Source organism: Sparus aurata, chromosome 8 (assembly GCF_900880675.1).
Source record: "Sparus aurata chromosome 8, fSpaAur1.1, whole genome shotgun sequence".
Taxonomy (NCBI): Eukaryota; Metazoa; Chordata; class Actinopteri; order Spariformes; family Sparidae; genus Sparus; species Sparus aurata.
This window is the reverse complement of record NC_044194.1, coordinates 30,167,545-30,193,475: the sequence shown is the minus strand read 5'-3', so window position 1 is coordinate 30,193,475 and position 25,931 is coordinate 30,167,545. Positions and strand designations below refer to the sequence as shown.

At 40.8% G+C, this 25,931-nt stretch overlaps 1 protein-coding gene across 3 annotated transcripts in view; it reads left to right on the top strand.

Annotated features, from left to right (window-relative positions):
- Positions 1-18,639, top strand: part of ranbp10 (RAN binding protein 10) — a 44,129-nt gene extending 25,490 nt beyond the window's left edge. For 2 of the 3 annotated variants that reach the window (XM_030425997.1, XM_030425999.1), the window contains exons 4-15: positions 4,842-5,009; positions 5,149-5,171; positions 6,606-6,790; positions 8,452-8,564; positions 8,862-8,970; positions 9,068-9,216; positions 9,357-9,567; positions 11,794-11,933; positions 12,068-12,219; positions 13,796-13,907; positions 14,192-14,333; positions 15,245-18,639. In XM_030425997.1, coding sequence (XP_030281857.1) covers positions 4,842-5,009; positions 5,149-5,171; positions 6,606-6,790; positions 8,452-8,564; positions 8,862-8,970; positions 9,068-9,216; positions 9,357-9,567; positions 11,794-11,933; positions 12,068-12,219; positions 13,796-13,907; positions 14,192-14,322 — 1,493 coding nt within the window. In that variant the 3' untranslated portion in view covers positions 14,323-14,333; positions 15,245-18,639. The remainder of the gene's footprint in view (positions 1-4,841; positions 5,010-5,148; positions 5,172-6,605; positions 6,791-8,451; positions 8,565-8,861; positions 8,971-9,067; positions 9,217-9,356; positions 9,568-11,793; positions 11,934-12,067; positions 12,220-13,795; positions 13,908-14,191; positions 14,334-15,244) is intronic. The other variant, XM_030425998.1, reaches the window with a different exon arrangement.
- The last annotated feature ends 7,292 nt before the right edge of the window (positions 18,640-25,931 follow it).

Below are 25,931 nucleotides of genomic sequence, written 5' to 3'. Positions count from 1 at the left end.
TTTTTCAAGGTGTGGTATCTAAGTTAGGAATTCCAGTATCATGACAACACTACTGCGTAGTACTCATCATGATGAGTGAACTGACTGTGATATGTAAGATAAGTCAAATCAGTGTGAATAAAAACATGTATGAATAAAGTTGGAACCCGACCATGGCCCCTGTGTCTACTGCGAGGAACCAGAGAACAAAGGTGCTACTAGGAACGTGTGTCAACAATCACCAAGCCTTTGTCTACTGACGCATGAATGTTCGTACTCTCTAAGTTGTATACCAACAAAATGGCAATGCCGATTGTCACATGATTACGTCATTCATTAATGTGAGTTGAAATGAATTCGGAAAAAGATTTCATAGCCAGGAGATATATCTTTGTTTTCTTTGTTGACTTCCACTTTTCCCCTGTGTGTGTTCGTAGTTTTTTGTTCTGTTTTGGCTTTATCTTCTTCTCGTGCCCTCAGCCCCCTGCCCACCATGTCTCCAAACACTTAACAAACACAAACGCACTCTCACACACATACAATGACATCCGTGAATGGTCCAGTAATCTCTGATGACGTAAGAGGAAGCATAGTAGCCATATAGCAGCCGAGAGCCTGAATAAAGCCCCTTGCATCTCACAACCAATCAGACCTCTCCTCTGCTCTGGCCAATCACGTTCTGGGGCTTCCAGCCCTCGCTGGGGCCATTTGACCTGCTTATTGAGCAGTCAAGATCTGTCCGGTGGCCGAGGCTTGTGGAATGCTGTGGACATCAGGGCAGCCTGTTCAGCAGACTACACACACACGCACACATACACACAAAGATCATTCGTTCTCCCCTCTTCTTGATTCACATGTGTCAAATGTCACACAAAGGCTGGAATAGCGTGGAACGGCACTGCGTGGAGGGGCGTGTTATCCGAACCCGCTCACACATTAGTTATGAAAATATTTCTGGTTGCTAGGTTTCCACTACAGATGGTCTGTAGCCCTGGTAGACAGATTACTGCTGATTGCCTTAACTCCGACCGACTCAGTGTGTTTGTGTGCCAGTGTGTGTTTGTCCCAAACTGTGCAGATTTATCCGTGTGTGTCCTGGACCGACTGATTGCGTCTCTAAGTCGACTCGTTTGTGTTTGTCCCCGCTCGCCTGTGCATCTGTGCACGTTTTGCATATAATGTTATATTCAACTGCATGTGTTTGTAATGTGCTTGGGAACACACGCATTATTCTGTCTTTATATACGTGTGTGTGTGTCTGTCTGTCTGTCTGTCTGTCTGTTAATAGTACAATGTTCTCCACTGCTGACCTCTGTGTCTGATCCTGCTGTGGAGGCCTGCCCATTTCATTAGCATGTTGGAGCAGTGAGCCTGGCTTTAGAGGCAATATCCCTGTCAGCAGATTAATCTAATACCTCCCTCCCTCACACACACATGCACACACAGAAGTATATGCACATTTGCACTAAAGAGCGCTTGTAGAGGCGGAACAGTCTGCGCACGACTTCAGAAGAAGCACACCAATGCACATGACGTAAACACAAAGACAAAGACATTTGCTCAGCTTAGCGGTTATATCATGCTCACAGATACTCATATGAACATATACGAGTACGCATCTAATATCTCAGCTCACCCACGACCTACTTTCACTAACCCTGCTTTGCTTTTTGGCAACGACAGACAAGCTGTGATTGAGGAGAGACACTGACAGAGCAGCAGCGAGCTGAAGCTGAACGCTGTCGGGTTCAGGTCCCCTTTTCAGCGCGATCAGGTCAGGAGGAAGAATTCCTTCGAAACTGGATTAGTGCATAACAAGCTTGTCAACCAAACACTGTAGCCGCAAAGTGAATCTCTGATGTTAGCAGATGACGTTGTGTCCTCTCGCTGTGGAAGGACCGTGCTGTAGAATGCTGCCTTTGTTGCACTGAAATCACAGTGATATGATCTTTGTGGATCCAATCTGTATGTTCTACTAGACATTAGTCAGCTGCTTTAGATTCACTGGACCAGAGTGGCCGGGATCTGTCTTGTTTTCTCTGTTAGAGATATTTCATTCAAAGAGAGACGGAAAGTCACGTCTGCTTTCCCCACAACATGCCGATCACAAGGTTGTACTTTAGCTTTGGGAAGCGTACGGCATCAACATCTGTCTTTAGTCGGATCAATGAGAGGTGTCGGTATATTTCTAATAGACATGCAGAATACTAGATATGTGACTCTGTACAGATTGTAAACTGCCTCTTAAGCGTGGTATAAATACATAGAGGTTGTTTGAGGTCAGACTGCACGTTGGCTGCACTGCATGTACATCTTGCCATTGCGAGCAGCATAAAGCTCCTTTTTCTTTTTTTGACTGCTTATTTGAGGTTATATCAAATGAAATGAATGACATGGTTACACACACTGACATGACAGAACTGAGAACATGAGAGTCTCCTCGTCTCTGAATCCTGCTGATGTTAATGTACTGATTTAGTAGACTCAGTGACTCCTGCTGTAAGTGTTTAGGAATGCATAAGTGTACTTCGAGGTAAATATTTATGTTGGTAACAATTCATTAACAGTCCTGGAAATGTCCTAGTGGGTAGGTGGTAACCAAGCAACAAAATTAAAATTTCTTTGAAATGACCCTGAAGTTACCACAATAATTACCTCAAAATAGATTTAAAATCACCCTGATTTTATATAAAAAAAACATTCTGCCGTTTTCCAGTAAGCAGTTAATATAAACTGGTTTCTTCAAAAGGGCACTGTGTAGTTTGAGGAAAGAAAATTCAAACTCAGAATTTTAGCCTTACACTATTAATGAGGTAATAATTAAAAATCAGAAAAATATATCTTTTCCATTACTGAATAAACAAACTGTTCTCAGTGGAAAATAAGGCCCCCAGATCACTGTTAGAAGCTGGAAAGTTGGCAGGGTCCGCCAAAACAGTATGATATTGTGTTGTGTATTGTGTGTCCTTCAGGGTCAGTTTGTTTACTTAGTTTGTTTAGGCATAAAAAAAAAACAGTCAATGAAGATCTTTCTCTTCTGATTAAAATATCTTTCCCACAAATACATAATGCACCTTTTAATGCATTGAGGTCTGCTGATCATTCCATTTTAATTTCCTACTCGTTCCAGTCTAACTTCCTCTCAGCAGGCTGGTTAATTGAAGTGAGTTGTTGCAGCTTAACTTTGATCCATTAATAGATAGTATATTGTCCTCATACTGTGATGTTGAATTGTATGCTTGTCTGTAGATAAAGGAATACAATATTTTATGTTAAGCTGAGCTTCTGTACACTGATTGTCTAGGTCTGTGTTTTTTGGCCTGCGGGTTGAGATGTATATTGTGGGAGTCACAGATGATTAAAGGAATATAACATGCTTATGCTCACTTGCTGACAGTTACAGCCCCAATATGATGCTGTGTAAAACATAAATAACACAGAATGTAATCATTTGCTAATCCTTTTTGACATATGCTCACTCAAGAGGCTCAGTCCTTCTCAAGCAGGGATGGGACGAGGTTCATCACCTGAACAAACACATGATCACACAAGGGATATTACTACAGTCACTACAAATTATTCTGTTTTTATTAACATTCTACACAGCTTCCCATCTTTTTTGGAAACAGGATTGTAGATGAGGAGATCAGTACTACTCTCATGTCAGTACAATGAATATGTAACTAGATCCCTGAGATGGTTGGCTTAGCTTAGCTTAGCATAGCATAAAGCCTCTCCTAAAGGAAAAATTAAACAAACTGCCTACTAGCAGCTCTAAAACTCACTTGACATGTGATTGTTTTTTTAAATCAGAAGGTGAAAAACATTTTACAGGGATTACATCATGTTACTACTTCTTGGCCGGACTTGATGTAGACATGTTTTTTATCCTGAGGTCCATGAAAGTGGTGTTGATCTTCTTATCCAACTCTCAGCATGACAGAAATGTCAAACTATTCCATAAAAAGATGAGAACTGTTGATTTGTTTTCCTGACTTTCTCTAGCGTCATTGTAAAGTGCGATACTTTAACCTCTTTAGACCTGTAAAAATCAGTCAAATGAAACAATAAATGAAGGAAAACTCACTCTCATGTCTTCACTGAGGACATAACCTTTGACAAGGAGTCACAAACATATTCTGCTTCATTCATTAAACACTGTCTCTGTGTTCCCTATAATTTGTATTAAATGACGTAGTGCTTTCCAAAAAATGTCCCTGGAAATTCTAAGGATATCTCAAGCGTTACCATGTGCGGTACACTGATTAGTGAGATTTTTGCTCTACAGTCTGGCTACATAAAGAAGTCACAGCTACATACACATGCGCCAGTACCAGCAGGAACAAGAAATTAGGGAGTTTAATGAGCGAATCATGATCATGATCCTCCTCTGCTGCTGAGTCTCCTGGTTCAGCCTCCTGTGCTGCTGTTCCTGTTTGCAGTGACTCACCAGTTTCTTTACATAGATGGGATCCTCCTGCTGGTCATCCACAGCACTGCAGCACATGCCAAACAGTCAGATAGTGTGTGTGTACATTTTCATGGGACGCCCTGCAGGCAGTGGTAGTCAGATGGGAAAATCTGAGCAGCGGAAGTCAATGAGTAACTGTCTCCTCTGTCAGCTGCAACTACCGTTAAGGGTGACCTCGAGCAAGTCACTCCACCTTAGATGCTCCTGTGGGTTCAGAGACTGTGTGCTCGGCAGCAGCAGCCACTTGATGTGCACAGTATTAAACTGAACAGGGAGCAGACAACATGCACTCTGATCAACCTTTTGCTGTGTTGTTTGGCTAACAACACATTTTTCATGAGAGGTCAAGTATAAAATGACAAAACTAATCCTAATCCTCGTCCTATTTTAGGATGGGACAAGCACTCATACGGTTACCATGGAGATGACGGCCACTCCTTCTGCTCCTCCGGGACCGGCCAACCGTACGGCCCAACATTCACAACAGGGGACGTGATCGGCTGCTGCGTTAACCTCATCAACAACACTTGCTTTTACACCAAAAATGGCATCAGTTTAGGTCAGTGAACATGCTGTGTGTTTTATATGATTCTGATTGTGTGATGTAGTAACATAAAGTTTGTAACTAAGTGCTTAATTTAAAGCTTGAAATCGTCAAATAAACTTTAACTTTAAGTGTTTGTCTTTGTATCTATCAGGTGTAGCCTTCACAGACCTCCCTGTAAGTATTCCTAAATGTGCATCACATCCTTGCAGCATCTTTTTTCACGATGTACAAATTAAACTCTACCAGCTTTTTGTTTTCTTATTCAACTTTTTTATTGCCATACATTCATTGACATACCTCTTTTAGTTACCCCCATCACCGCCTCATGCTGAAGCTCTACATTTCTTCAGGTTTAAATTTCAGTGTTATGTTGTGATAATGCTCTGGTTTCGCTCTGGTTAGGTTAAGTTACAAAAACCAAATGGTAAGGGTTAGGAAAAGTTCATGTTATTGGCTTAAATTAGCTGTTTTGGTTCCAAACACTGCTGGAGATGTCCTGAGTCCTCGTCAGAAATATTGGCTGTCACCACACACACGACTGGAAATTGTCCTGTTTCTTAATATAAAATATCCTGTGGTGTACCATCTCCTCCTCCTGATATGAAAGTGAGGTCATAAACCTGTAATGTGAACATGATATGACACATTTTGTAGAAATGTCAGTATGGTATGTGCCATAGGCCATGTACCACAAACGCATCAGTGGTTTGTAGAAATGTTAACTGCTAACATTTGCTCCTGGCAACCGCGCTGTCCTGTAACTTGGCAGCCAATAAAATACTCCAATTTGTCCTTGTTTATCTTTGAAGGAAAAGTTACTGAATTAATTTAAACAAATATCAGATTACAAACCCATATAAACCATATCATACCATTCCACTTACTAGTGACAAACTATGTAATAATATACAACTGGATTTGGACCATGTGGGTCCATATCTAATTTAAGATTATGTTGGCAGTTGGGTCAGAAACAAACCTTTTTTGGTCCAGTCACCGCAGTAAATGGAACATTCTCCTGAATAAAAACAGCCACTTTAACGGTTTTACCCACCAAATAGGTTTTAAGAATAGAACAGGAATTCAAAATCACAGCTGGCTGCTGGCCACAGTGGCTGTAAGAGCAGATGGAGGCACCAACCATTGTCAAAACCTAAACAGCATTCAACTGGGTGTTGGTGTTAATTTCACACCCTGTTGGTGGTTTGTGCATTTACCAAAAGACCAAAGTCTAACTGAACCCTATAATCTAATAACAGCTTAGTGAAAAACAGCTTACAGTTTGTGCTGTTTGCCAGCCTGTTTATGCGATGACAGTTTTCCACTACAGGAACTTAACAAGCCGTTACCTGAGGCTTTCCATAACCAGCATTTGAACATGTTTTCTTATAAGCATTTGGGTCTGACTGCACTATTCAGTGTCCCAATTCGACAGGCTGCAGATAGATTAACAAGCTTGCTGCCAGCATTAACTAATAAACAGCATGCATATTATAATTGTTTTAAGATTATGCAATTTTTTGTGCAATTGTACTAAATAAATGGTCTAAAAGACTACTCTATTCAGTCTGTTTTAACCTGAATTGTTTTTGATCTAATATCTTCCAGCCCAACCTGTACCCCACTGTGGGGCTTCAAACTCCAGGCGAGATCGTAGACGCTAACTTTGGCCAGCAACCGTTTGTCTTCGACATCGAGGACTATATGAGTGAATGGCGGGCCAAGATTCATGGCATGATCGCTCGCTTCCCAATAGGAGAGAGGCTGGGGGAGTGGCAGGCCGTCCTGCAGAAGTAAGATTCAGTCCACACACCTCCGCAAACACTCACACACATACCTGTCACTACGAGAGCACACTGTTCTAGGTGATGCTACAGTAATATAGTCTCATCTCAAAGCTGAGATATGCAAGTATGTAGCAGCTAAACAGAAATAATTTAAATGTAATGCAGCAAGAGCTGAAAGTGCATAGGACAAGGGTAAATGATACACTGTTGTGAATGACCATACAGTCTGCAGGCTTTCTAAAATCAGTGCAGATGGTGGAGGAGGAAAACCAACCAACATATGAAGACATAATTCATCACATGCAATAATTAGAAAACCAGATCTTGCTACATAAATTGTATTGTTATATTTAATTAATTTTAAAATGAATAACACTAAATAATGTTTGACTGTGGTGTTGACTGTCTCATCACTTGGAGCAGGATTCCCAAAAGGATTACTTAAGAGATGTTGGAGTGAAAAAGTGTTTTTTTATGTTTTGATTATAAAAAAGATGCATCCATAATACACACATAATGAATCAGCTAGCAGTTTATTCACGTGTTTTAGGGTGCCGTAATTTCCCTCATTAAGAGTGTTTAAAAACGTATTAGCAAGTGTGAAAAAGAATTAAATAGTTACTTAAAAGTAATGGATAAATACTCTAAATGATTAGCTACAAGAAATGAATAAACTTTTATCTACAGCAGATTAAAGTTTAATTGCATGACAAAATTGTAACATCCACTCTTATAAACACTTCTATTTGATTAAAAGCTAAATAACAACCAGTTTGAAATGAATTGTTTGGAATGGCACTTTGGAGTGCACGCCTCTGCCAAGTCTCAACAGTCCCATTTTATACTCACTCAAAAGTTCCAGCCACCTAAACACACCTGCATGTTTTCATTAAAACCCATCCATTATTCCCAGAGAAATAAATGAAAATGTGGAAAAACAAACTATCTTGCAACGTTTAAGAAAGTGGCAAAAAAAATCCCTGTATCCGTCCTTTTATCCAGATCAGTACCAAAAGTTAATAGAGTCTATTCAGAGCCGAGACCCATCCACCATCCAAGTTTTGTGGAAATCTGTTCAGCAGCTTTTGTGTAATCCTGTTGAAAAACCACCAACTGTAAAATAGACAGGGGTGAAAACAAAATCTCAAAACTATCCTGTTTTTCTCCTCTCTACAACTAAAAGCAACAGAATCACTAGTAACAAGTATTTTTCTGTGTATCCGAAGCCAGTTATATCTTATTTCCCAGTGTGGTGAGCCACTTTAGTTGCACATTGTTAGATGAATGTTCCTTCATGACCAAAACACTACACTGTCCTGATGCTGGAAATCCTACTTGAGCACAAAGTGTGCATTTATCTGCTGTCCCCAATGAATACGCCGTTTGCTCCAGTTTGAGTAATGTTTGCTAAAATCTACAGTGCCCAGCGGTTTCAAAATAATATATGTATATAACTATATATTTGTGACCTTTTTATACAGATTTATGTCTGAACAGATAAGCCTTGTGCAGAGAGCTCCACACATTCTTAAGAAGTCAGAAAGTATCAGAAACTGACTAACTTGTTTGTTTTGGTCCTCTCATGGGATTTGGCTACTGTATGAATGTGGAATATCACCAGACTCATCCTTTAGGAAAGTCAAACCTTTTTAATGTTTTGTCTCCAGTATGGTTTCCAGCTACCTGGTGCATCATGGGTACTGTGCCACAGCAACAGCCTTCGCCAGAGCCACAGAGACCATGATACAAGAGGACCAGACATCTATAAAGAACAGACAGAGTGAGTTGACAAACCAACACATTTTTATTTCGCCAGTGGCAAATAATACATACAAGTCATATAATGGCATCAAAGAATCTTCTGGGCTTGGTCAAAATATGGACTGAATGTATGTTAAGTATCCCATTCATTTGAAAGAAATGAAAGTCCAGAAATAGATGCTGTTGCTTTTATTTGTCCCTGATGACCTGTGGCTTCAGTGAATGATCAACTGTCCTCTACTTAATGTTTGTTGTCAAAGCGACGTTCCTCTTTATCAATATACGGTAAAGAACAGCCTGTTTCTTTGTCCAATAGGAATACAGAAGCTGGTGCTGGCAGGACGGGTGGGCGAAGCCATAGAAGCTACTCAGCAGCTTTATCCCGGCCTGTTAGACCACAACCCCAACCTACTATTCATGTTGAAGTAAGTCAAGATTATGATCAAATGCAGGGCAAAGATGTTGTTACCATAATTCAAAACAGTTTGTTTACCCTCACCGATGCTGCCTTGCTGTTTTTAGGTGTCGTCAGTTCGTGGAGATGGTGAACGGTACAGACAGTGAGGTTTGCTGCTTGACCATTCGCTCACCCAAGTCCCAGGACAGTTACCCTGGCTCACCCAGCCTCAGCCCCCGCCACGGAGCCAGCAACACACACCTGCACACTGGAGGTACACACACTCACCCATGCCGAAGTTTCGTCCCCTCTTAAGAGCAAGACATTGACACGGATTGGAATGCCTGGAAACAATCAACCAAAAGAATAATTTTCTCACTCACTTTAAGAAATCAAACTTTTTTCGTCACCCAGGAGCGGACAGCCCGACCTGCAGTAACGGGGTGACTCCCACCAACAAGTCAAAGAGCCACAGTGGCGCAGGCAGCGGCAAATACCCCAGCGTGTCCTCTTCAGCCTCCTCCTCCACCTCCTCCTCCCCTTCCTCCGTCAACTACTCCGAGTCCAACTCCTCTGACTCCACCAAGAGCCAGCCACACAGCGCCAACAGCAACCAGGAAACCAGGTAGGAAGGACTGTCAGTGGTGTTATCTCCACAGCTAATATAAAACAGGTATGGTGCCGTGGTAAAGGTGTCAGATGTAGCAGACGACCTCAATATATAGTTACAAATAAATAAAGATTGAGGTGGCGTTACAGTCTGGTTCAGTATTCATTTTTTCTGTCGGCCGTGATTCATCAAAGCAGCCACATGGGATAGTTTAACATCAATAAATCATCACCGCAGACATTAATATTTAATCACTGCAAGCAAATAAAAACACCACCAAGGAACGCTGGCAGCATCTATGATCCTGACACATTTCACTTTGCCCGTCACTGGATAATTCATAGAAGGAAATCAGTTTAATTGCTCCATTTAGAACCAGCAGCCATTTTACTTCTATTTTTTGTTTGTTCTCTTGCCGGGTTTCATTTACATGTGGTCTGTGATGAGTATCACTTTCTGTTGGAAATGGGCAGGGCTCAGTTGGAAAAAAAGTTGACATCCCATCTTCCAGTGTTACAATCAGGCTAAGGAACATTTGAACTGGAATCTGCTGGCATTTGTGGCTTTATAAAGAGCCATCTTCAATCAAATCAGATCAGACCACACCCGCACAGTCCGATAGAGCAGATGTGTAAAATTCTGAATGTTTTTTCTGAACTTTGACTTTGATGAATATTTGATCTCTAAAAATACAATTTTCAAAAAGTGTAATATTTAACATTTCTGCATTAAGATGTTTAACCTGTGTTGGATATTTTATTGAGTTGTGTACTCACATTATCCCAAATGTTTCCTACTATGATTGAAACACAGAACCTCGTTTTTCCTCAAGGTAACAATGAGTTTCATTTTGTTGACTGTTGCTATGGCTTCAGGGGAAACATCAGTTGATGTTTCAGAGAGTGAGGAAGGAAGTCGATGATCATGCCTTAAAATGACGTGAATAAAGCTTTCATACATTCCCCTTTTAGTGAACATTTCTGCCAGTCACTGTGAGTCACATCTGATAGATTGCAGAGGTGGGTGTTGGGGAAAAAAAATGAAATAACAATTCCAGTGATTCCAGGCTACTTCACAAAATCATTAAGCTACAGCTGTTGTCGTCAGTGTTTAGATTGAAATATCCGTGGCAGCAGAAGTTGCGTACTGTGCGGTTAAGGGCCTGTACAGGATGTGTTTGTTAGCATGGTTTACATGTGGCAACACCGTCAGGAAGCAGGACGGTAGCAACTTGGGAGGAAGTTTTTTCCTTTTCTTTTTTACAGCTCTGGTCATATTTGTATGTCTCTGGCCATCACTCTGCAGGTGATGATAACATTTTGCTCCTTGACTTAAATGCTGAAACATGCCGATGCAGCTGCTGTTCTAGCAACAGCTTCACAGTGTACAGGGAAAATTAGGGACAAGACAGGTTTTCAGCTAACCACCTGTTTAACCATACTGTCTAAAATACATGTCTTGAAATGAAGAAAAGGGAAATGCAACCAAGAAGACAGTTTGCTGTAAATATCCATACGTATTTGGAGATCACTGAATTCCTTTAGTTAAAATAGAGTACTGTGCTACATGGGGCATAGTTTTGCTACGCAGAAGTAGACTATAATAAGGAGCATTAAATACAAGTACAAGTACACCTTGATTGAAATAGCAGATTAGTAGTGTTGATGAAATCTGAAAACTAGAGACATGTCTTAACATGTCTGGGACATGTCTGGCTAGGTTCTTAAATTCTTTAAAGGACTTCTGTTCTAAGGGTGTGTGTGTGGTGACGTCATCGTGTCACCAGGTTGTAAATGATGAGTGTAATAATGCCCTACCCTTACAGATGGGCTTAATTACCTCTGTCCAGTGCTACCTTGAGTCATAGTTAGATTTCCAGTTGTTGCCCTGTCTGTCAAGTTGAAGGCAGATTTGTGAAAAGTACCCAAAAGTCATAGTGAAAGAAAAGTAAAGATGTGATTGTTAAAACATAACATTTTTAAAGGTTCCATATGGAATAGTACTTAAGTGTACATCTTACCGTATCAGATATTAAATGTATCAAAAGTTATTTCTTTCAATAAATAAATAAAAGTACAAGTAAAAGTAAACTATACATGTATGAATTGTACAAAAGTACAGTACTTGAGTGAATATACTTAATTACATTCCATCACTGCTTAAAATGTCCTGAAAGGGCAAACAGTCACTTGTAATCACCCTATATTGCGTGTGTGTGTGTGTGTGCGTGCATGTGCATAGTGACAGTGAGATGGAGATCGAAGCAGAGCACTATACCAACGGTGTTGTTGAGGGCTCCTCTGCACGGATCATGAACGGCACGTACAAACATGAAGAGATCCTCCAGCCGGACGACAACAGCATCGGCAACGGGGTCACAGGTACATGCGCACACACACACGGACCTCATTTACTTCTCTTACACTTCATGTGTCTTTTGCCTGTTCGTTCATTTTACATCCAACTTGACATTCACACTTGTGTGTACTTGAACTGTGTGTGTTTCTGTTGCCAGCAGATGACGGCTGTAGTAATGGCAGACAGCTTTGCGGAGGGAACCAGGCGGCCACAGAGAGGATGATCCAGTTTGGGCGGGAGCTGCAGGCGCTCAATGAACAGCTGTGCCGCGAGTATGGCAAGAACGCCACACATAAGAAGATGTTACAGGTACGCGCACGCAACCGCACGTGCACACACTCTGGATTCCAACAGGCAGCTGTTGCTACACCAGATTAAAGTGATGCCAAAACTGGGCTGAAGAGATTTCTTCTGCTGGCACCATTTAAAATCCTGGTTACAGCATTCTGTGCACGCTGGTGTTTGATTTAGGATGTGCTGTAATAATGCAGACAGTCTCTGCTGTCTTACAACCGGTGGCTTCAGTTCTGCACACGAGAAGGCTCAAATGACTTTGTACCGCAAGCTGTGTCCTCTGATTCATAAGCAGCCGCTCTGAGAACAAAAGAGTCTCTGGAAAAACAACAGAAACCTCATGGGAATGATAACAGTTTAGCCAAGAAGCCTGTCTGTAGTCTGTGTTGTTTGTTAAACACAGGCCATTTTCCCATTTCATAAGAATTTTGTACTAGTTCCATTTCTACAAAATTAGATTTAGAAGGAAGGAAATTTACTTTGAAGTCACCTCCTCTGGTAGTGTTTCCTGTTGCATTATGTAATTTTAACCACCAGAGGTCAGAAAGACCAAGCACTAAATCCAAGTGATACAAACAGTCCTGACATACTGTACTTACAGCTTATTATGTTGTTACCCGCAACAGCTGCCTATGGTTTCATATTGTAGATGTAGGATTCAAACAGGCTGTCTATGCATACTGGAGAACCAGAACTGTGATCTGAAAGAGGCTAAAATGTGCAGGAAACTGCAGTAATGGGTGTCAATCCAACACTGCGAGCAACAGACAAGTTGTATTTGTTGTTGCTTTAGTTAAATGTAGCCTGTTGCATGATAAAACCCCCTCCCCTGAAAATTGGCTCACTTTCTTGTGTGCATTGTCAAGACGCTACGATGCTCTATAGGCGGTCTACACATAACCTGACAGATTTTCTGACCTAAGTACGTTTCTGTGGGTCAATCTGCATGTCAAGTTACCTGACTGAGGCTGAAGTTATACTGTAGTTTGTCTCATAATGATGGGAACCAAATATCGGATAGAAATCGCAAGAAATATATTTTGAAATGGCAACATTTATTTGAGAAGCGCTCCCCTCACGGCTACGTTTCTAAATTATAGTAATCAATAATTTCGAGTAATTTATCAGTCGTTGTTTCACTTGCCCTCATGACTGAATGGGTACATGTAAGGAAGATCTATCAAGGGTGTCATGACCTGGGGCGTGAGCTATGACAAAAGAGAGGGGACACGCTGTGTCAATGGAAAGGTTTACAGGTTTTATTAAATAAACAAGAACTGAAAAATGATGGTAAGGTTATCTACTAACTATACCATTATACAAGACGATGGTGCCGGAGGGATGAGGATGACACAGAGCATGTCGGATGTTTCTACTGGTCATCAATAACGTGGAGACTGGACGGGTGCTCCCCGCTGTCTTAATTAACCCTACCTACGGTGGCAAGAGACCATCACAAGGGCCAAATGACACATTAAAAGCCCAACCTAGAGAGCTGTAGAGTGTATGCTGTGCTCAGTTATGTTCATATGGGTCCCTCTCTTTGTCTGTCTGTCTGTCTGTCTGTCTGTCTGTCTGTCTGTCTGTGTAGGATGCATTCAGCCTGCTAGCATACTCAGACCCGTGGAACTGCCCCGTGGGCCAGCAGTTAGACCCTACGCAGAGAGAATCACTCTGCTCCGCACTCAACAGCGCCATACTGGGTAAAGCGCAGACACGGACACATACTGTGTGTTATCCTGTATATATTACATATATATGCAATATCATTGCTTTGTGTTATTAGAATTTACACATGATATTTTGTCATTTTAAAAATATTTGACCCTGTCAACTGTCATTCTTCATATGGATGACAAACCTAAAGAATCGCTGTTGTCCCATAATTATAGAAGAAAAAGAAAAATTGTATCTTTTGACAACACACAATTTGCTGCACTGTGACTTGTGTGCTGAACCCCTGCCTGGCTGTATTTTTTCCCTCTAGAGTCCCAAAATCTGCCTAAGCAGCCTCCGCTGATGTTAGCGCTCGGCCAGGCCACAGAGTGTGTTCAGCTCATGGCCCGAGTCCGATCTGGTTCCTGCTCCTTTGCCAGAGTAGACAACTTTTTGCACTAGCCCAGGTCCAGGTGAGTAAAAACTAAGTAAAAGGTATTAATACCATGGCCACAAACAATACTGGTGCTCTACACAACAGTCTTGGTTGTTAAGATCAAAGAAAGTCACATTGTATTTCAGTCAAGATCTTTCTCAAAGTTGTTGTTCTATGACTATGGTTTTTCACAGCTTTTTTTGGCAAGTGGCGCAAACGTCCTACAGCTTTCTATATAGACCTAATTTCTATCTAAATCATTTCAAACACTTTCTGAGTCCGGCTGAAGGTAAACCCAGATGTTAGATGCCAGAACTTGCTAATGTAGCTGACTGAACAGGGATTTACTTCCCAATTGGCAGTTTGCCATCAGCCAAACTAGGTATTCCTCCTTGTTACTTATTGTTACATATATTTCAGGATTTGGCTTTAAAAGAGGCAAATGTATTTTAAATTACATTACAAGACTTTGGTTGCTTTTGTTTTGTTCAGCCAGGACGTAGATCTCTATGCAGTTGGCTTGAAAAGCTAATACAGGCGTCTTATTTCTTTATTTACTTTCAGTCAGACTTGCAGACAAGTGTTTGAAGTGATTTATGTCAAATGTAAGTGATGTTTTTGACAGCTTAAGGAGGGTTGAGTAGACTTTCCCTGTTTTTCCAAGTCCACGTTGGTAAGACAGATAGTCAGAATGGCCCAATTTTGCAGAATAAAAGCCAGATTGAAAAATCGCGTTTCCCTTAATAATTCAGACTGATGATACTTACTGAACAATATACACTGATCATACAGTACATTAATGAAAAGGCAGAACAATTACTCCAAACCAAATAAAAAGACCATAACAGGATATTAGATCTAGGCTATGCATGAATTTAAAAGCCATCTGTTTTAATCATGCCACATTCATACATTGCCTTGCTTAGATGATTATCCGTCTCTCCACAGGTTAATGTTAAGTAGCACTGAGAGAAGGCATGTCCAGCAGGTAGTTGTCATGGCGACGGAGGAAAGAGCATGCGTGTGATTGGTGTGTTTGGCTGTCCCGTCAGACCGAGCCAGCGGCACAGACAGAGGAGCGGAGGAGAGCGCGAGAGAAGAAAGCTTCCTTTTAATTTAGTATTATCAAATAAAGAAATGTGTGACACTATTTAAAGATAATTAATTATTATTCTGTTTATCTAGCCATTTTTATAGTTCTTTTTTTGTCAGTTTGATGTGCTCATCCCGGACAGAACAAATTGTAACTCCCCTTTTTATTTTTTCTTCTGTTGTAATGGGTGGATTTTGATTCCCTACGATCAGTATCTTACTCACATTCTCGTTGTTCACCATATCACCGACCACAAAACCAACATCTGGTTACCACAGTGACCCTCCCACGGCCATAGGTAAACTTAACCTAACCTGAGGTTTCTTTACGTCATCTTTAGTAAGAAAAGGGGCAGGCTCTGAGGCCCTTTATCCTCACAGATAATCCACAAGTTGGTCTATGTCTTGAAATACATTCAGGAGGGCAAGCAGACCTCAGCATAAAGAACACCTCTGATTGTGAGAAGCGGATCATTAGCTGTGGTAAAGTTTAATACCATACAGTAATGAACAAATGTAAGAATGTAGTGCCCCATGTCACAGTAATGTTTCAAGGATTTGAGTTAACAAATTAGAAGCCAAAGAATGGGACACACGCTGAAAGAAAAACCTCACCCAAGTTAAAAAAAATGTTTTAAAAAAAACATAATTGAAGGGCCCCTGAAGAGGCACACACTGCCAGTAACAAGGTAGAGGAGGTAATGCATGGGGACTCAATTGGTTTATCAGAGGTGTTGGAGCCTTAATTTTACTGTAGCAACCTCAGTATTGACCAATCAGTGTTGTGAAGGTGGGAGAGCTCAGCTACGACACCCGCTCTCGGGAACCTAACACTATTATCGTGGCCACCCTTGATGCCAGCATTGGGCAGACTAACAAGCACAGTGTGTGTCAAGTCACCCTTTGGGATGTCATTACTGGGGTCTTTTTTTTTATCATGGTCCACAACCTGTCCTGCTCTGTGCATGTGCAAATAAAGTCTCAAATTAAGAGGTGAAATCAATTGCCAGGGAGGAGGATGTTTTTCATTTGAGGGTGCACTTTGTGATAATTAAATTACAGTTTTTCATTTTGGGCATTGCCCTTCAAGTTGTGAAAACAAGTTGTGTATGATTTGACTTGACTATGTCCTGCCCATAAATTGGACAAGAGGAAATCAATGTAGTGTATGTGATATGCTGTGTTGGGGTTTTTACTTTAATATCATAATGTTGTTCCAGGACCATTTTTGCAAGTTGACCAATCACACTTTTGTGATGTCATAGCTTTGCAACTTCTGTTGGTGTTGTTTCCGGATCATGACAATTGATGAGCTCCAAGAACTGTCAAGGCTGCATTTTGTGCAAGCCGTTGTGGCTTCATGGGTTGTGTACAGGACTCTGACTCAGGAGACTGGGGTTTGTATACTGCTTAGAAAAAAATTATCAAACTATTTAAAATTATTTTATTATTATTATAACATTATTTTAACACTTAGTTTGCCTATTATTTTTCCATTTCTTTTCAGTTTTCCTGTCACTGTTTGATTAGGTCTTGACAACAAAGATACCCCGTATTTTTGGCAAAATATTTACCTAGCTAGGTTCAAGCAACAAAACTGCATAGTTAGGTTTAGACAACAGGATGACCTGTTAATGTTTTGGCAGCAAAACTTGTTAGCCAACAAAACTACCTAACGATACGTATATCGACAACGTATATAATATTACGTTGTAAAATACTGATATGTCATATCATGTTTGATACCACAGGTAAAGACTGAGATGACACTGAAGGCATAATATTTCAGATTTTTAATAAAAGTTGAATATGACAAGGCTTGTGTTCTGTGGTTTAAAAAAACAACAGGATCCAGATCAATTTACTTGTGAGGATACAAGGATAGCGCTGGGTGCATTTGTCGCTTCTGTAAAGGAAAGCAAGAGAACGTAGCTAGTACCGGTGTTTCAGTAGCGCGAAACCCTCCCAAATGTTATGAGTTGATATGTGTATTTTTATCAGTAATTTTGACAACACTGAAATAGTCCCTTTGGAAAACGTTGAATGTTTTACAAAGCTGTGACATCACAGTAACCTGATAGGTCAGTGGTGGTCCTTGTGCAACATTAATTAGGATGTTTTAGGAACACCGACATGGCGGTATCTGATCATGCAACTAAACATGCAGCCCCAAACCTCACCTTTGTTTCAGAGTGTTTCTCAGCGTGTACAATAACTTAAAGAGATGGAAAGGTAGGGTCTTTATTTTGTTCAGGTTTGCTGCTGGCTACCATAAGGTTTACAAAGTTGACCCCTTTTTCTCCCTGTTATTGAGACAAATCGGTAGCAGCAGAAATCTACCAATTCAAGTAGCCAGCAGTGTGCAAGGATAATAAACTAACAAAAAAGACGTTATGACAAAGTTAAATTGGTCGATTTCCATGTACATCACCATTGGATTTCAATTACACTTGTTTTGTTCCGTCCCTTTGCTTTATCTCAAACAGTGTAATTTTTTGTATGTACACTTGTTTTCTACCCAGTAGCACTGACTCAATATTGTCTGACTTGTGTGAAGCTGTCACTCTGGCTGCTTTGTTGTAACCTGGCTAATGGCTTGTGGATCCACCCTGAAGTGTATATTTCCATTTATAAGAGCATTTATGGTAGAGACCTATGGAATAATGTAATACTGGAGATGTGTGTATGCACTGGGGTTTACTACAGGGTATGTGGTCACACTTTTACAGAGCTGGTTTTTATAAAGACCTTCTGCTATAATGGAAACTATTCTAATAACACGTACAGTACCTTCTCAAAACATCTGCTTCTACAGCTTTAAAGGACTTCTGTTACACACACTTCTACATGAAAGAACAACCTCTGTTGCATACCTGTAGGGAACGAGTCTCCCAGCTGTCCTTTGTGTTTGAGCCTGGGCTGCGTCTCAGCACTGTTACCACGCACCCTTCCTCTTATCCCTGCATAGACATAGCCACTGATGTGATCAGTGATTGTTTTAAGGAAAGGAGGGATGTGAACAGTTTTGGAAATGGGCCTGAGGCCTCTGAAGCCACATGGACTTCTTCGAGAAGAGGCCAGAGAAATGGATTTGGGCGTCGCTGTGCACAATTGACTTCTATCATAATTTTAATTTCATATTTTGACTTTTGAGTTTTAGCAAAAAAAATGAAAAAATGAAAAAAAAAATTGTGAATTGAGTTACCCTCTACTTAGCATGACTTTTAAAACCTTTAAAATGATATAAAAAAGGAAAAATGATAATTGAAAAAAATACCTATGTACTGGAAACATGTTAAAAAAGAAATATTGTATTCTGTTTAATTTTGACAGAATTATTTTTATTAAAATACATCCATAAGCATACAATTGATCTCCTGTTTTTATTTGTGTGTGTTATCATTTATTTAATCATTTTTCTTCTTACAGTACGAATGTGTACTACAGACTGCAAAGTTGCTGAATAAGTGACGTGTCCCTGATGTTTCAATATTCACCCAATGCATAATTTGAGTTAGCCAAGACACAGTGGGGCTATCACCAAAGTAACTGCTAATTGCTGCTAACTGTAGCTGCTGTTAGCTAGTAAGCTCAGTTAAAAGTGCGGCTAGCAGTCCAAACTGTGAGCTTGGGGCACCGGGGGAGTGTTGGTGCTTACACCCCCAGAATGTGGGCTTCGCACCGGGACTTCACACTTAAAAGTAGACCTGCCAGATAAATGTTAAATTAGACTGAACCTTTGCAAATAAAGAAATAGACACTGTAAGTACCAACAAAACAGCAGTGCCTGGATTTAGGTTTTGCGAAATGAAACCGGTTGAAACAAATTGAAAAGTTAGTCCATGATGAAACGGATGAAACGAGTCTGTGCAAAACTTAGCGTAAATTGGCATTAAAGTGTTCAAGTGCAAAAAGGCATTTGTCTGTCTGTCAGTCTGTTTGTTCCCCCTGCCATAACTGAGAGTTGATGTACAATCTAATGACCAGGGGGATGAATGAGCCAGCGGCCAGCAGCAAACAGAGGGGCTGTGTCCCTCTGCTTGCCGCTTCCTTTCTCAGCACACCACAGCATAGAACCGGACACTGGCCACCATAGACTGGAATACATAGACAGATATCTCTGCAGCACAATGCATAGAAGTCATGAGGACAAAACTGTTATCCCTTCACATTCTGTGGATCATTATAGTTATTTTTTTGTAAAATGTTTTCAACTAAAAGTTCTTACATATTGCACCTTTTTAATATTTTGGGAAAGTACTAACAATCATTCCCACGATATTGTCACAGTATCAATATTGCGGTAGTTGGTAAAATATATTCTGATATCTGATTTTGTCACCAAATACTAGCATTTATGAAGTGCTTTTGGGGAGATTTCAAAATATTGAGGTAATATGTTATGGATCACTATATAGCTTATAAATATTGCTCCAGTCTCAACAACTCGAGGCATCAGCAAAACTCACCATTTAACAGGAACAGAAAAAAACACCTGGTAAGAGGTCTTTTTGCCACAAAATGAGAATTAACTCAGAAGTCATAATGTTAAAATTGGTGAGACTTGAGCCATGGCTTATTAATGTACAACTTGTAAGTGTGAGAGTGGATAGGCTTCCCGCAACCTCATACAGGTTTGGATGAGACCATTAGCAGCTTTTTTGGAACCATAAATGTAGGTGTTTATGTGTGGGCTCCTGGATCTTCAGGTTTATGAATTGAAATGCTGAATGATAAAACTGTAAATTTTTCTCCTGTAGACACCACTAGGAGTAATATGGGTGTGATCGGTGTTACTCTTGTCATTAACTACCACACGACTCACCGCTGACAGCTTTAATTCTATTGAATTGCACAGACGTGATAATTAGGATATTTCCAGAGAGGAAAGTGTAGTCTGTGTGAATAAATTCATGGAGAAATAAATAAATAAGCGTGGAAATGAACAGCTCTGTCACTAACACAAAGTACTGCCTCTTGGCATTTTTCCTGTTTCTATACCCTGGTCTCTTGGCCTTACCAGCCTGGACTTGAACTGTGGGGGCGTCGCTACAGCAAAGTCCTCTTTGGAATATCTTAACACCAGGCACAAGGGCCACAACGGACTAGAGGAAGATTTTTAAGAAAGCAGCCCCCCCACACACACACAATTTTTTAGTTTAAAAATTGATTTAAAAAATCAGCCTGCAGCAGGTTGGAGGCTTGCTGACAAACTCAACTGTCTGCAATAAAGAGTTTTTGGAAGACTATATCTGCTACAGCTATCTGTACTGCCTGTCAGGTGTGAGGTCCTTGTTAAAAATGCATGGACCCTCCTCCCCTGAAGGCTGATTTGACACAACTGTGTATGAACAATAGGCAGTGTGTCATTGTTGATGATCTGTACTGTGTTATTTTGACCAGTGCTTAAAGGATAACTCCACCAATCTCACACAATAAAGTGCGTTTACAGGCACAATGCAACTTAGCCACTAAGTGACATCAGGTTACGCAGTTTCCTCTGGAACACTTTATTCTCCTGTTTTCACATACGTAGTAGCTTTACTCAAGACCTGTAAACACACTTTAATGTGTAAAACTGGTGGAGTCACCCTGTCATATTACAAAAGTGATGCGATGACCTGAGTTCTGATTTCTTTCAGGTTTAAGAACAACAATATTAGTGTTTTGCTTCCAGTAAATTCCGAATCTCTCTCAACTCATAGTGTCAGTCTCCTGCGATCTGGACAGTTGGTAGGTGGCCTGATGACAGACCTCTAAATCGCTGGGGATTCTTTTGGTGATTCATATTGTGGAAAAAAACAACGCAACTCATGAGTATCATCATGAGGCAAATTAAGCCCACAGTGTTATTTAATGTTCCATCAATTGACTACGATGAATAGCCGACATGATTGTGTTTTATGGCACTTACTGTAATGGAGCACTTTCTGAAGTCAAATATATGTATCAAGGAACATACGGAGTGAAGAGCCTCCTGAATCATATTGTAGTCCATAAGTGTGATGGCAGACTCAGATCATTTGCATCCCAGCGTGTTACACTTAACTGTAATATAATGTTGTCACAGGCCTGCTGTTGTGTAGATGTTTGTGTGACTGTTTACTCGTGGCAAAGAGACATCACTGTATGGAAATAAAGTTAAGCTGATGCCTGCTGTGCTGGTACCTACATACATACATAGTCTATCATCGGTCAGATTGCTATATATAGAACACACATAAGTAAGTCATCCATTATTGCTTCTGTATGGTACCTTTCTGTTGTACAGCAGTTAGACAGCAGAGGGCAGAAGGAGATTGGGGAATACACATCCATCAGCGCTGAGAGGGTCCTCAGGTGAGATTTTACTTTTTTCACAAATTTTACTGTCCATGTTAGACATTTTCAGATAAAGCATGTACATACAGTACAGTTACACATTTACTCTATGTAATATCTCACAGATGATTTTTGGATCAAGAGAAAAAAATGCCTGTTTTATGTTCATGTCTATGTTAAACATGTAGTGTTCTGTACAGTATAATTATTCTGCTGTGATTCTTCTGGGAAGCATGAAGCTTGCAGACGCAGGGGTCAAATTGAGAAACCCTCCTTATAAAAGCTGCTGAATGGCAGGCCACGGAAAATCAAGCTGTAAAAATAGGGGTTGTGTCACATCACTGTAATAAAGTGTGAATTAGATTTTGACACCTCATCAGCCACGACTCCCTTGTGTTTTTGTCCAAAAATTCTACCTTTATACCTGTTTCACTGAACCATTAAGTACTTATTCAACTATCTACGTCTTATTGTTAGAAGTAATTCTCCATTCTACTTACTTTCGTACTTCATTTTCAATCTTATTTCCAATTAATGCTCTGTGACTTAAAGATCTGGTTTCAGCTGTTTCTAGAACTGTTTACACCAACACACTCAGGCAAATTTCTGAAAACATCTGATAACATACTTGGCAATACACATGATTCTGAATGTGACATTAGATTAGAGCATTAGGTGGTTTAGCCAAGCTGTAAAGACACAGAGACACCAACAGAATAGAAAACAACAAAGGCTTGAGAATAGAGCCTAGTGGCACACCACATGCTGTCTGAAAGTGCATGGATCAGCGAGTGCTGCCTCGCAGCTGAGTAGATAAAATACCCATTTTAATTTTTTTTCCAGTTTTAAATCAAGTGTTTCTCAAACTTCATGTGATACCAAGAGATACCAAAGCCTCATGGTGAGTAGGACAGATTTGTGGTTTTTAATATCAAATCAGCTCGTATGTAAATTCAGACATTGTAATTTGAATTGGCTGTTCAGACTTCAGCAATGTTTTGTGACCGCGTTGAGACACTGCCTGCAGAACATATTTACGATTCATGTAAAAAAAATATCAACCGTTGACCGCTATGTGAGACTAAAACTCTCCAGTTTTGAGCCAGACATGACTACACTGATGTCTTCGTTCTTCCCATTAAGGCAACAGAGACAATGATGAGTGAGACAATGATGAGTGAGGCTATTTCACCAGACTGTCATATAGTTGGGCTAAAATTTGTAATATACACTTGAAGTAGGCCGATTGTTCTTGGGGATATTGGGAGGTTAATGTTTGGTGTTCCATGAGATTTTTTTTGTTTGAGCTTGAGAAACACTGCTGCAGATTGAGACTTTCTATGCAGAAAGATTGACATAATGAGTCGATTCAGCAAGTGACATCCACATACGTTTACGGTCAAGTGACAAAACCCTCTGCTGGCCGTAGTAGTTATGATTGGAGCAAAGGAGGAAGAAGGTTGGCGTTGTTGAGCGACCAAGTTGAGGTGGATCGGTGGGTCAACACAGCATCCGAGGCAGCTGTTTGCTTCTCATTTCCAATGACAGTCAACGTTGTTTTGATTATTCCTTTAAAGCATGAACACGATCGTCTCCTCAGCTTAACCACATGGTTGTTATTGTTACCACGACGACAGAGGTCCCCAAACATGAACAAAGTAGTCATTTTAATGCAAACCACGATGTTTCCCCAATCTTAAGTGACCTTCCCCTAAACCTACCCAGGTTCTTTTTGAGCCTAAACACAAGAGAACCCCAGCCAAGCGCTGTCACACTGTAAGATGGATTCAGTTTTCAGTTATTTGTAACTGTTCTGGAAGGCAACACAAACAATGTCAAACCTAAATCTGTAAGTCCAGACCATATGGCAGGGATTTGTTGTTTCATTTGATGAATTTGTTGATCTGGCAGCTTCATTATGTTATCTGTGAATGTGTGATGGCTTCATTATCAAGTGGCAGCCTTGTCAATAATTATTTCAGTATTAAGGCGATGCTCGGAGGTAATTGGCTCTCGCTCAGAGCCCGCTGCTGCTCTCCTAAGACGCTGTCGCTCATGGATATCCCACACCTGGGTCTTGGCCTCCTATCCTGAAACACGACAGATGTGTTGTTCCAGCTATCTTTGACGACTTAATCGCAACACATGCTGGTCTGTCTCCTCTGAAGCTGGAGAGCCAACGTGACGCCCTCAACGGCCAGCTGCCGGATCTTAACAGATTTGACCGAGCTTCTGGTGCAGGGAAACATCTAAAACATGCAGGACAGACAGCCTTCAGGAACAGGATTTAAAAAAAAAAACACTGCCATAAGGTATTTTTATGTATGCAGGTTATATTAGTAAGATTGATCTCAATGAGCTTCTCATTCAAATGGATACAGTAAGTGTCATTTCTTCAGCTGGAGCCTTGTTTCACAGATGTATGATACTCTTAATATAAGAACACCAATGTAGGGCCTGTCGAGGCTTCCAAATCTTCAAGAATTCACCACAGTTATTAAATGTGTTTTTCATTGGACCTGGCTATTTGTGTTCAAGGCTGGTCAAAGAGGAGCGGAGTGGATGCATGTACTCGACCGTGTAGAGGCCTGTCCTTGTGACAAAATAGAGAGCGGAATGGAACAGAAACATGGGAACGAGTGCATTTTGGTGCGGTTCACTCAACCACTTTGACCGCACTGACTTGCAGCCAAGCCGAGCAACATGAACGACGTCTGGCTGAGTTTGATACTGGAAATGTTGCGCGAAACATCACCATGACATGTCACGAAGAAGCCTTGGCACGAGCTGACACATAATATATGTGATTGTGATGCAAGTGTTGGACAGAGAGATTTGTTTTTTTCTAACCCGGAAGCTGCTTAAATGGAATTAAAATGCACAGGCTGGAGGTTTGAAACAGGCAATGAAAAAAATAAATGCCTCGTCGGAGATTGGAAAAAAGGCCCCTGACCACTTTGGTTGTGCACCCCCACATGTGCGGCTCATACAACACCGACGCTACAACTCCCAGTGGAGTGACACAGAAGTACAAGCCGGTCATCCAGAGGTTAGTTGTTCCCGCAGCCTTGTTAAAATTTCCTTTCTTGTGCGTACGGAGAGCTGAGCCTGTGATTATGCCCGAGGTGAGAGTGGTGGGCCGCCTCTGTCAGCACTGCGGCCGGTGAATTTTCTTCATCGTGCATTACGCCCTCGAGGCCTGTAGACATCCTCAGAGCGCTTCGAGACCTCTGGCCTGTGGAACTGGGACGGAACATTCAGCGCGGTTGCTATGGTACACGTTAGTCACCATGACAACCTGCTACAGCGTTCTCGTTGGGGGGGTAAATAATGCAACACCCACTCTTATTGCCCAATCGTTGTGATGCATATTCATAGTCACATGCGAGTCATTAGGGACATTTTTTATTAGTCTACCCACCCATCTATCTATCCATCCATCCATCTACCCATCCTTCCATCCTCCTATTCCTTTTGGCTTGACTAAATAGTAATTACTCTGAGGCCAGTTAAAGGATGCAGCCCCCGCCTGCTCTCAGCTAGATTGTAATGGGTTCATAAGCGCTGCTGATTGAATTGATTGCCACAGTTGGAGTCTGGCTGAGATGTACAATGGGGTGGAATATGCAAAGCGCAGAACATTAATCAACTCACACGAACAGGCTACAGGCTCTCATTTTTATTTCAGGTACAGTTGAAAATATATATATACACTACAAGTCATACGAGAGAAGTGACAGGAAATGGAAGAGATTATTTTTCCATTAAGTTTTTGCATATGTTTGGTAGCATTCTCCCTCAGTTCTGTCTTATCCACGTGTGCATAAACAATTGTTTTATTCATCATTTGCTCCTTAAATGTGCAGCTATACTCTCTTTACAGTCTTAATGTATGCTATTCTGGCAATATCATATAAAAAGCAAAAACACATGTTCAGAGGCAGGCTACAGTATATATGCAAATGGTTTATAGTACTTACCTTTTACATGATTTCCAACATATAGACAGGGTATTTCAGGAATATGGGGTCAAGATTAAAATAGAAAGAGGGGGCGACACATTTTTGAGATGACCTATGTTTGTTTAAAGATTTTCTGTGGTATCGAACCCAGTTAAAACCCAATTACTGTTTGGAATGTATTCCGTTATAACCATTTAATGTGTTTACACTCATTCAATGTCTTTCCATTTGTTGTACTAGCTTGTATTGTGAGTGGTGGA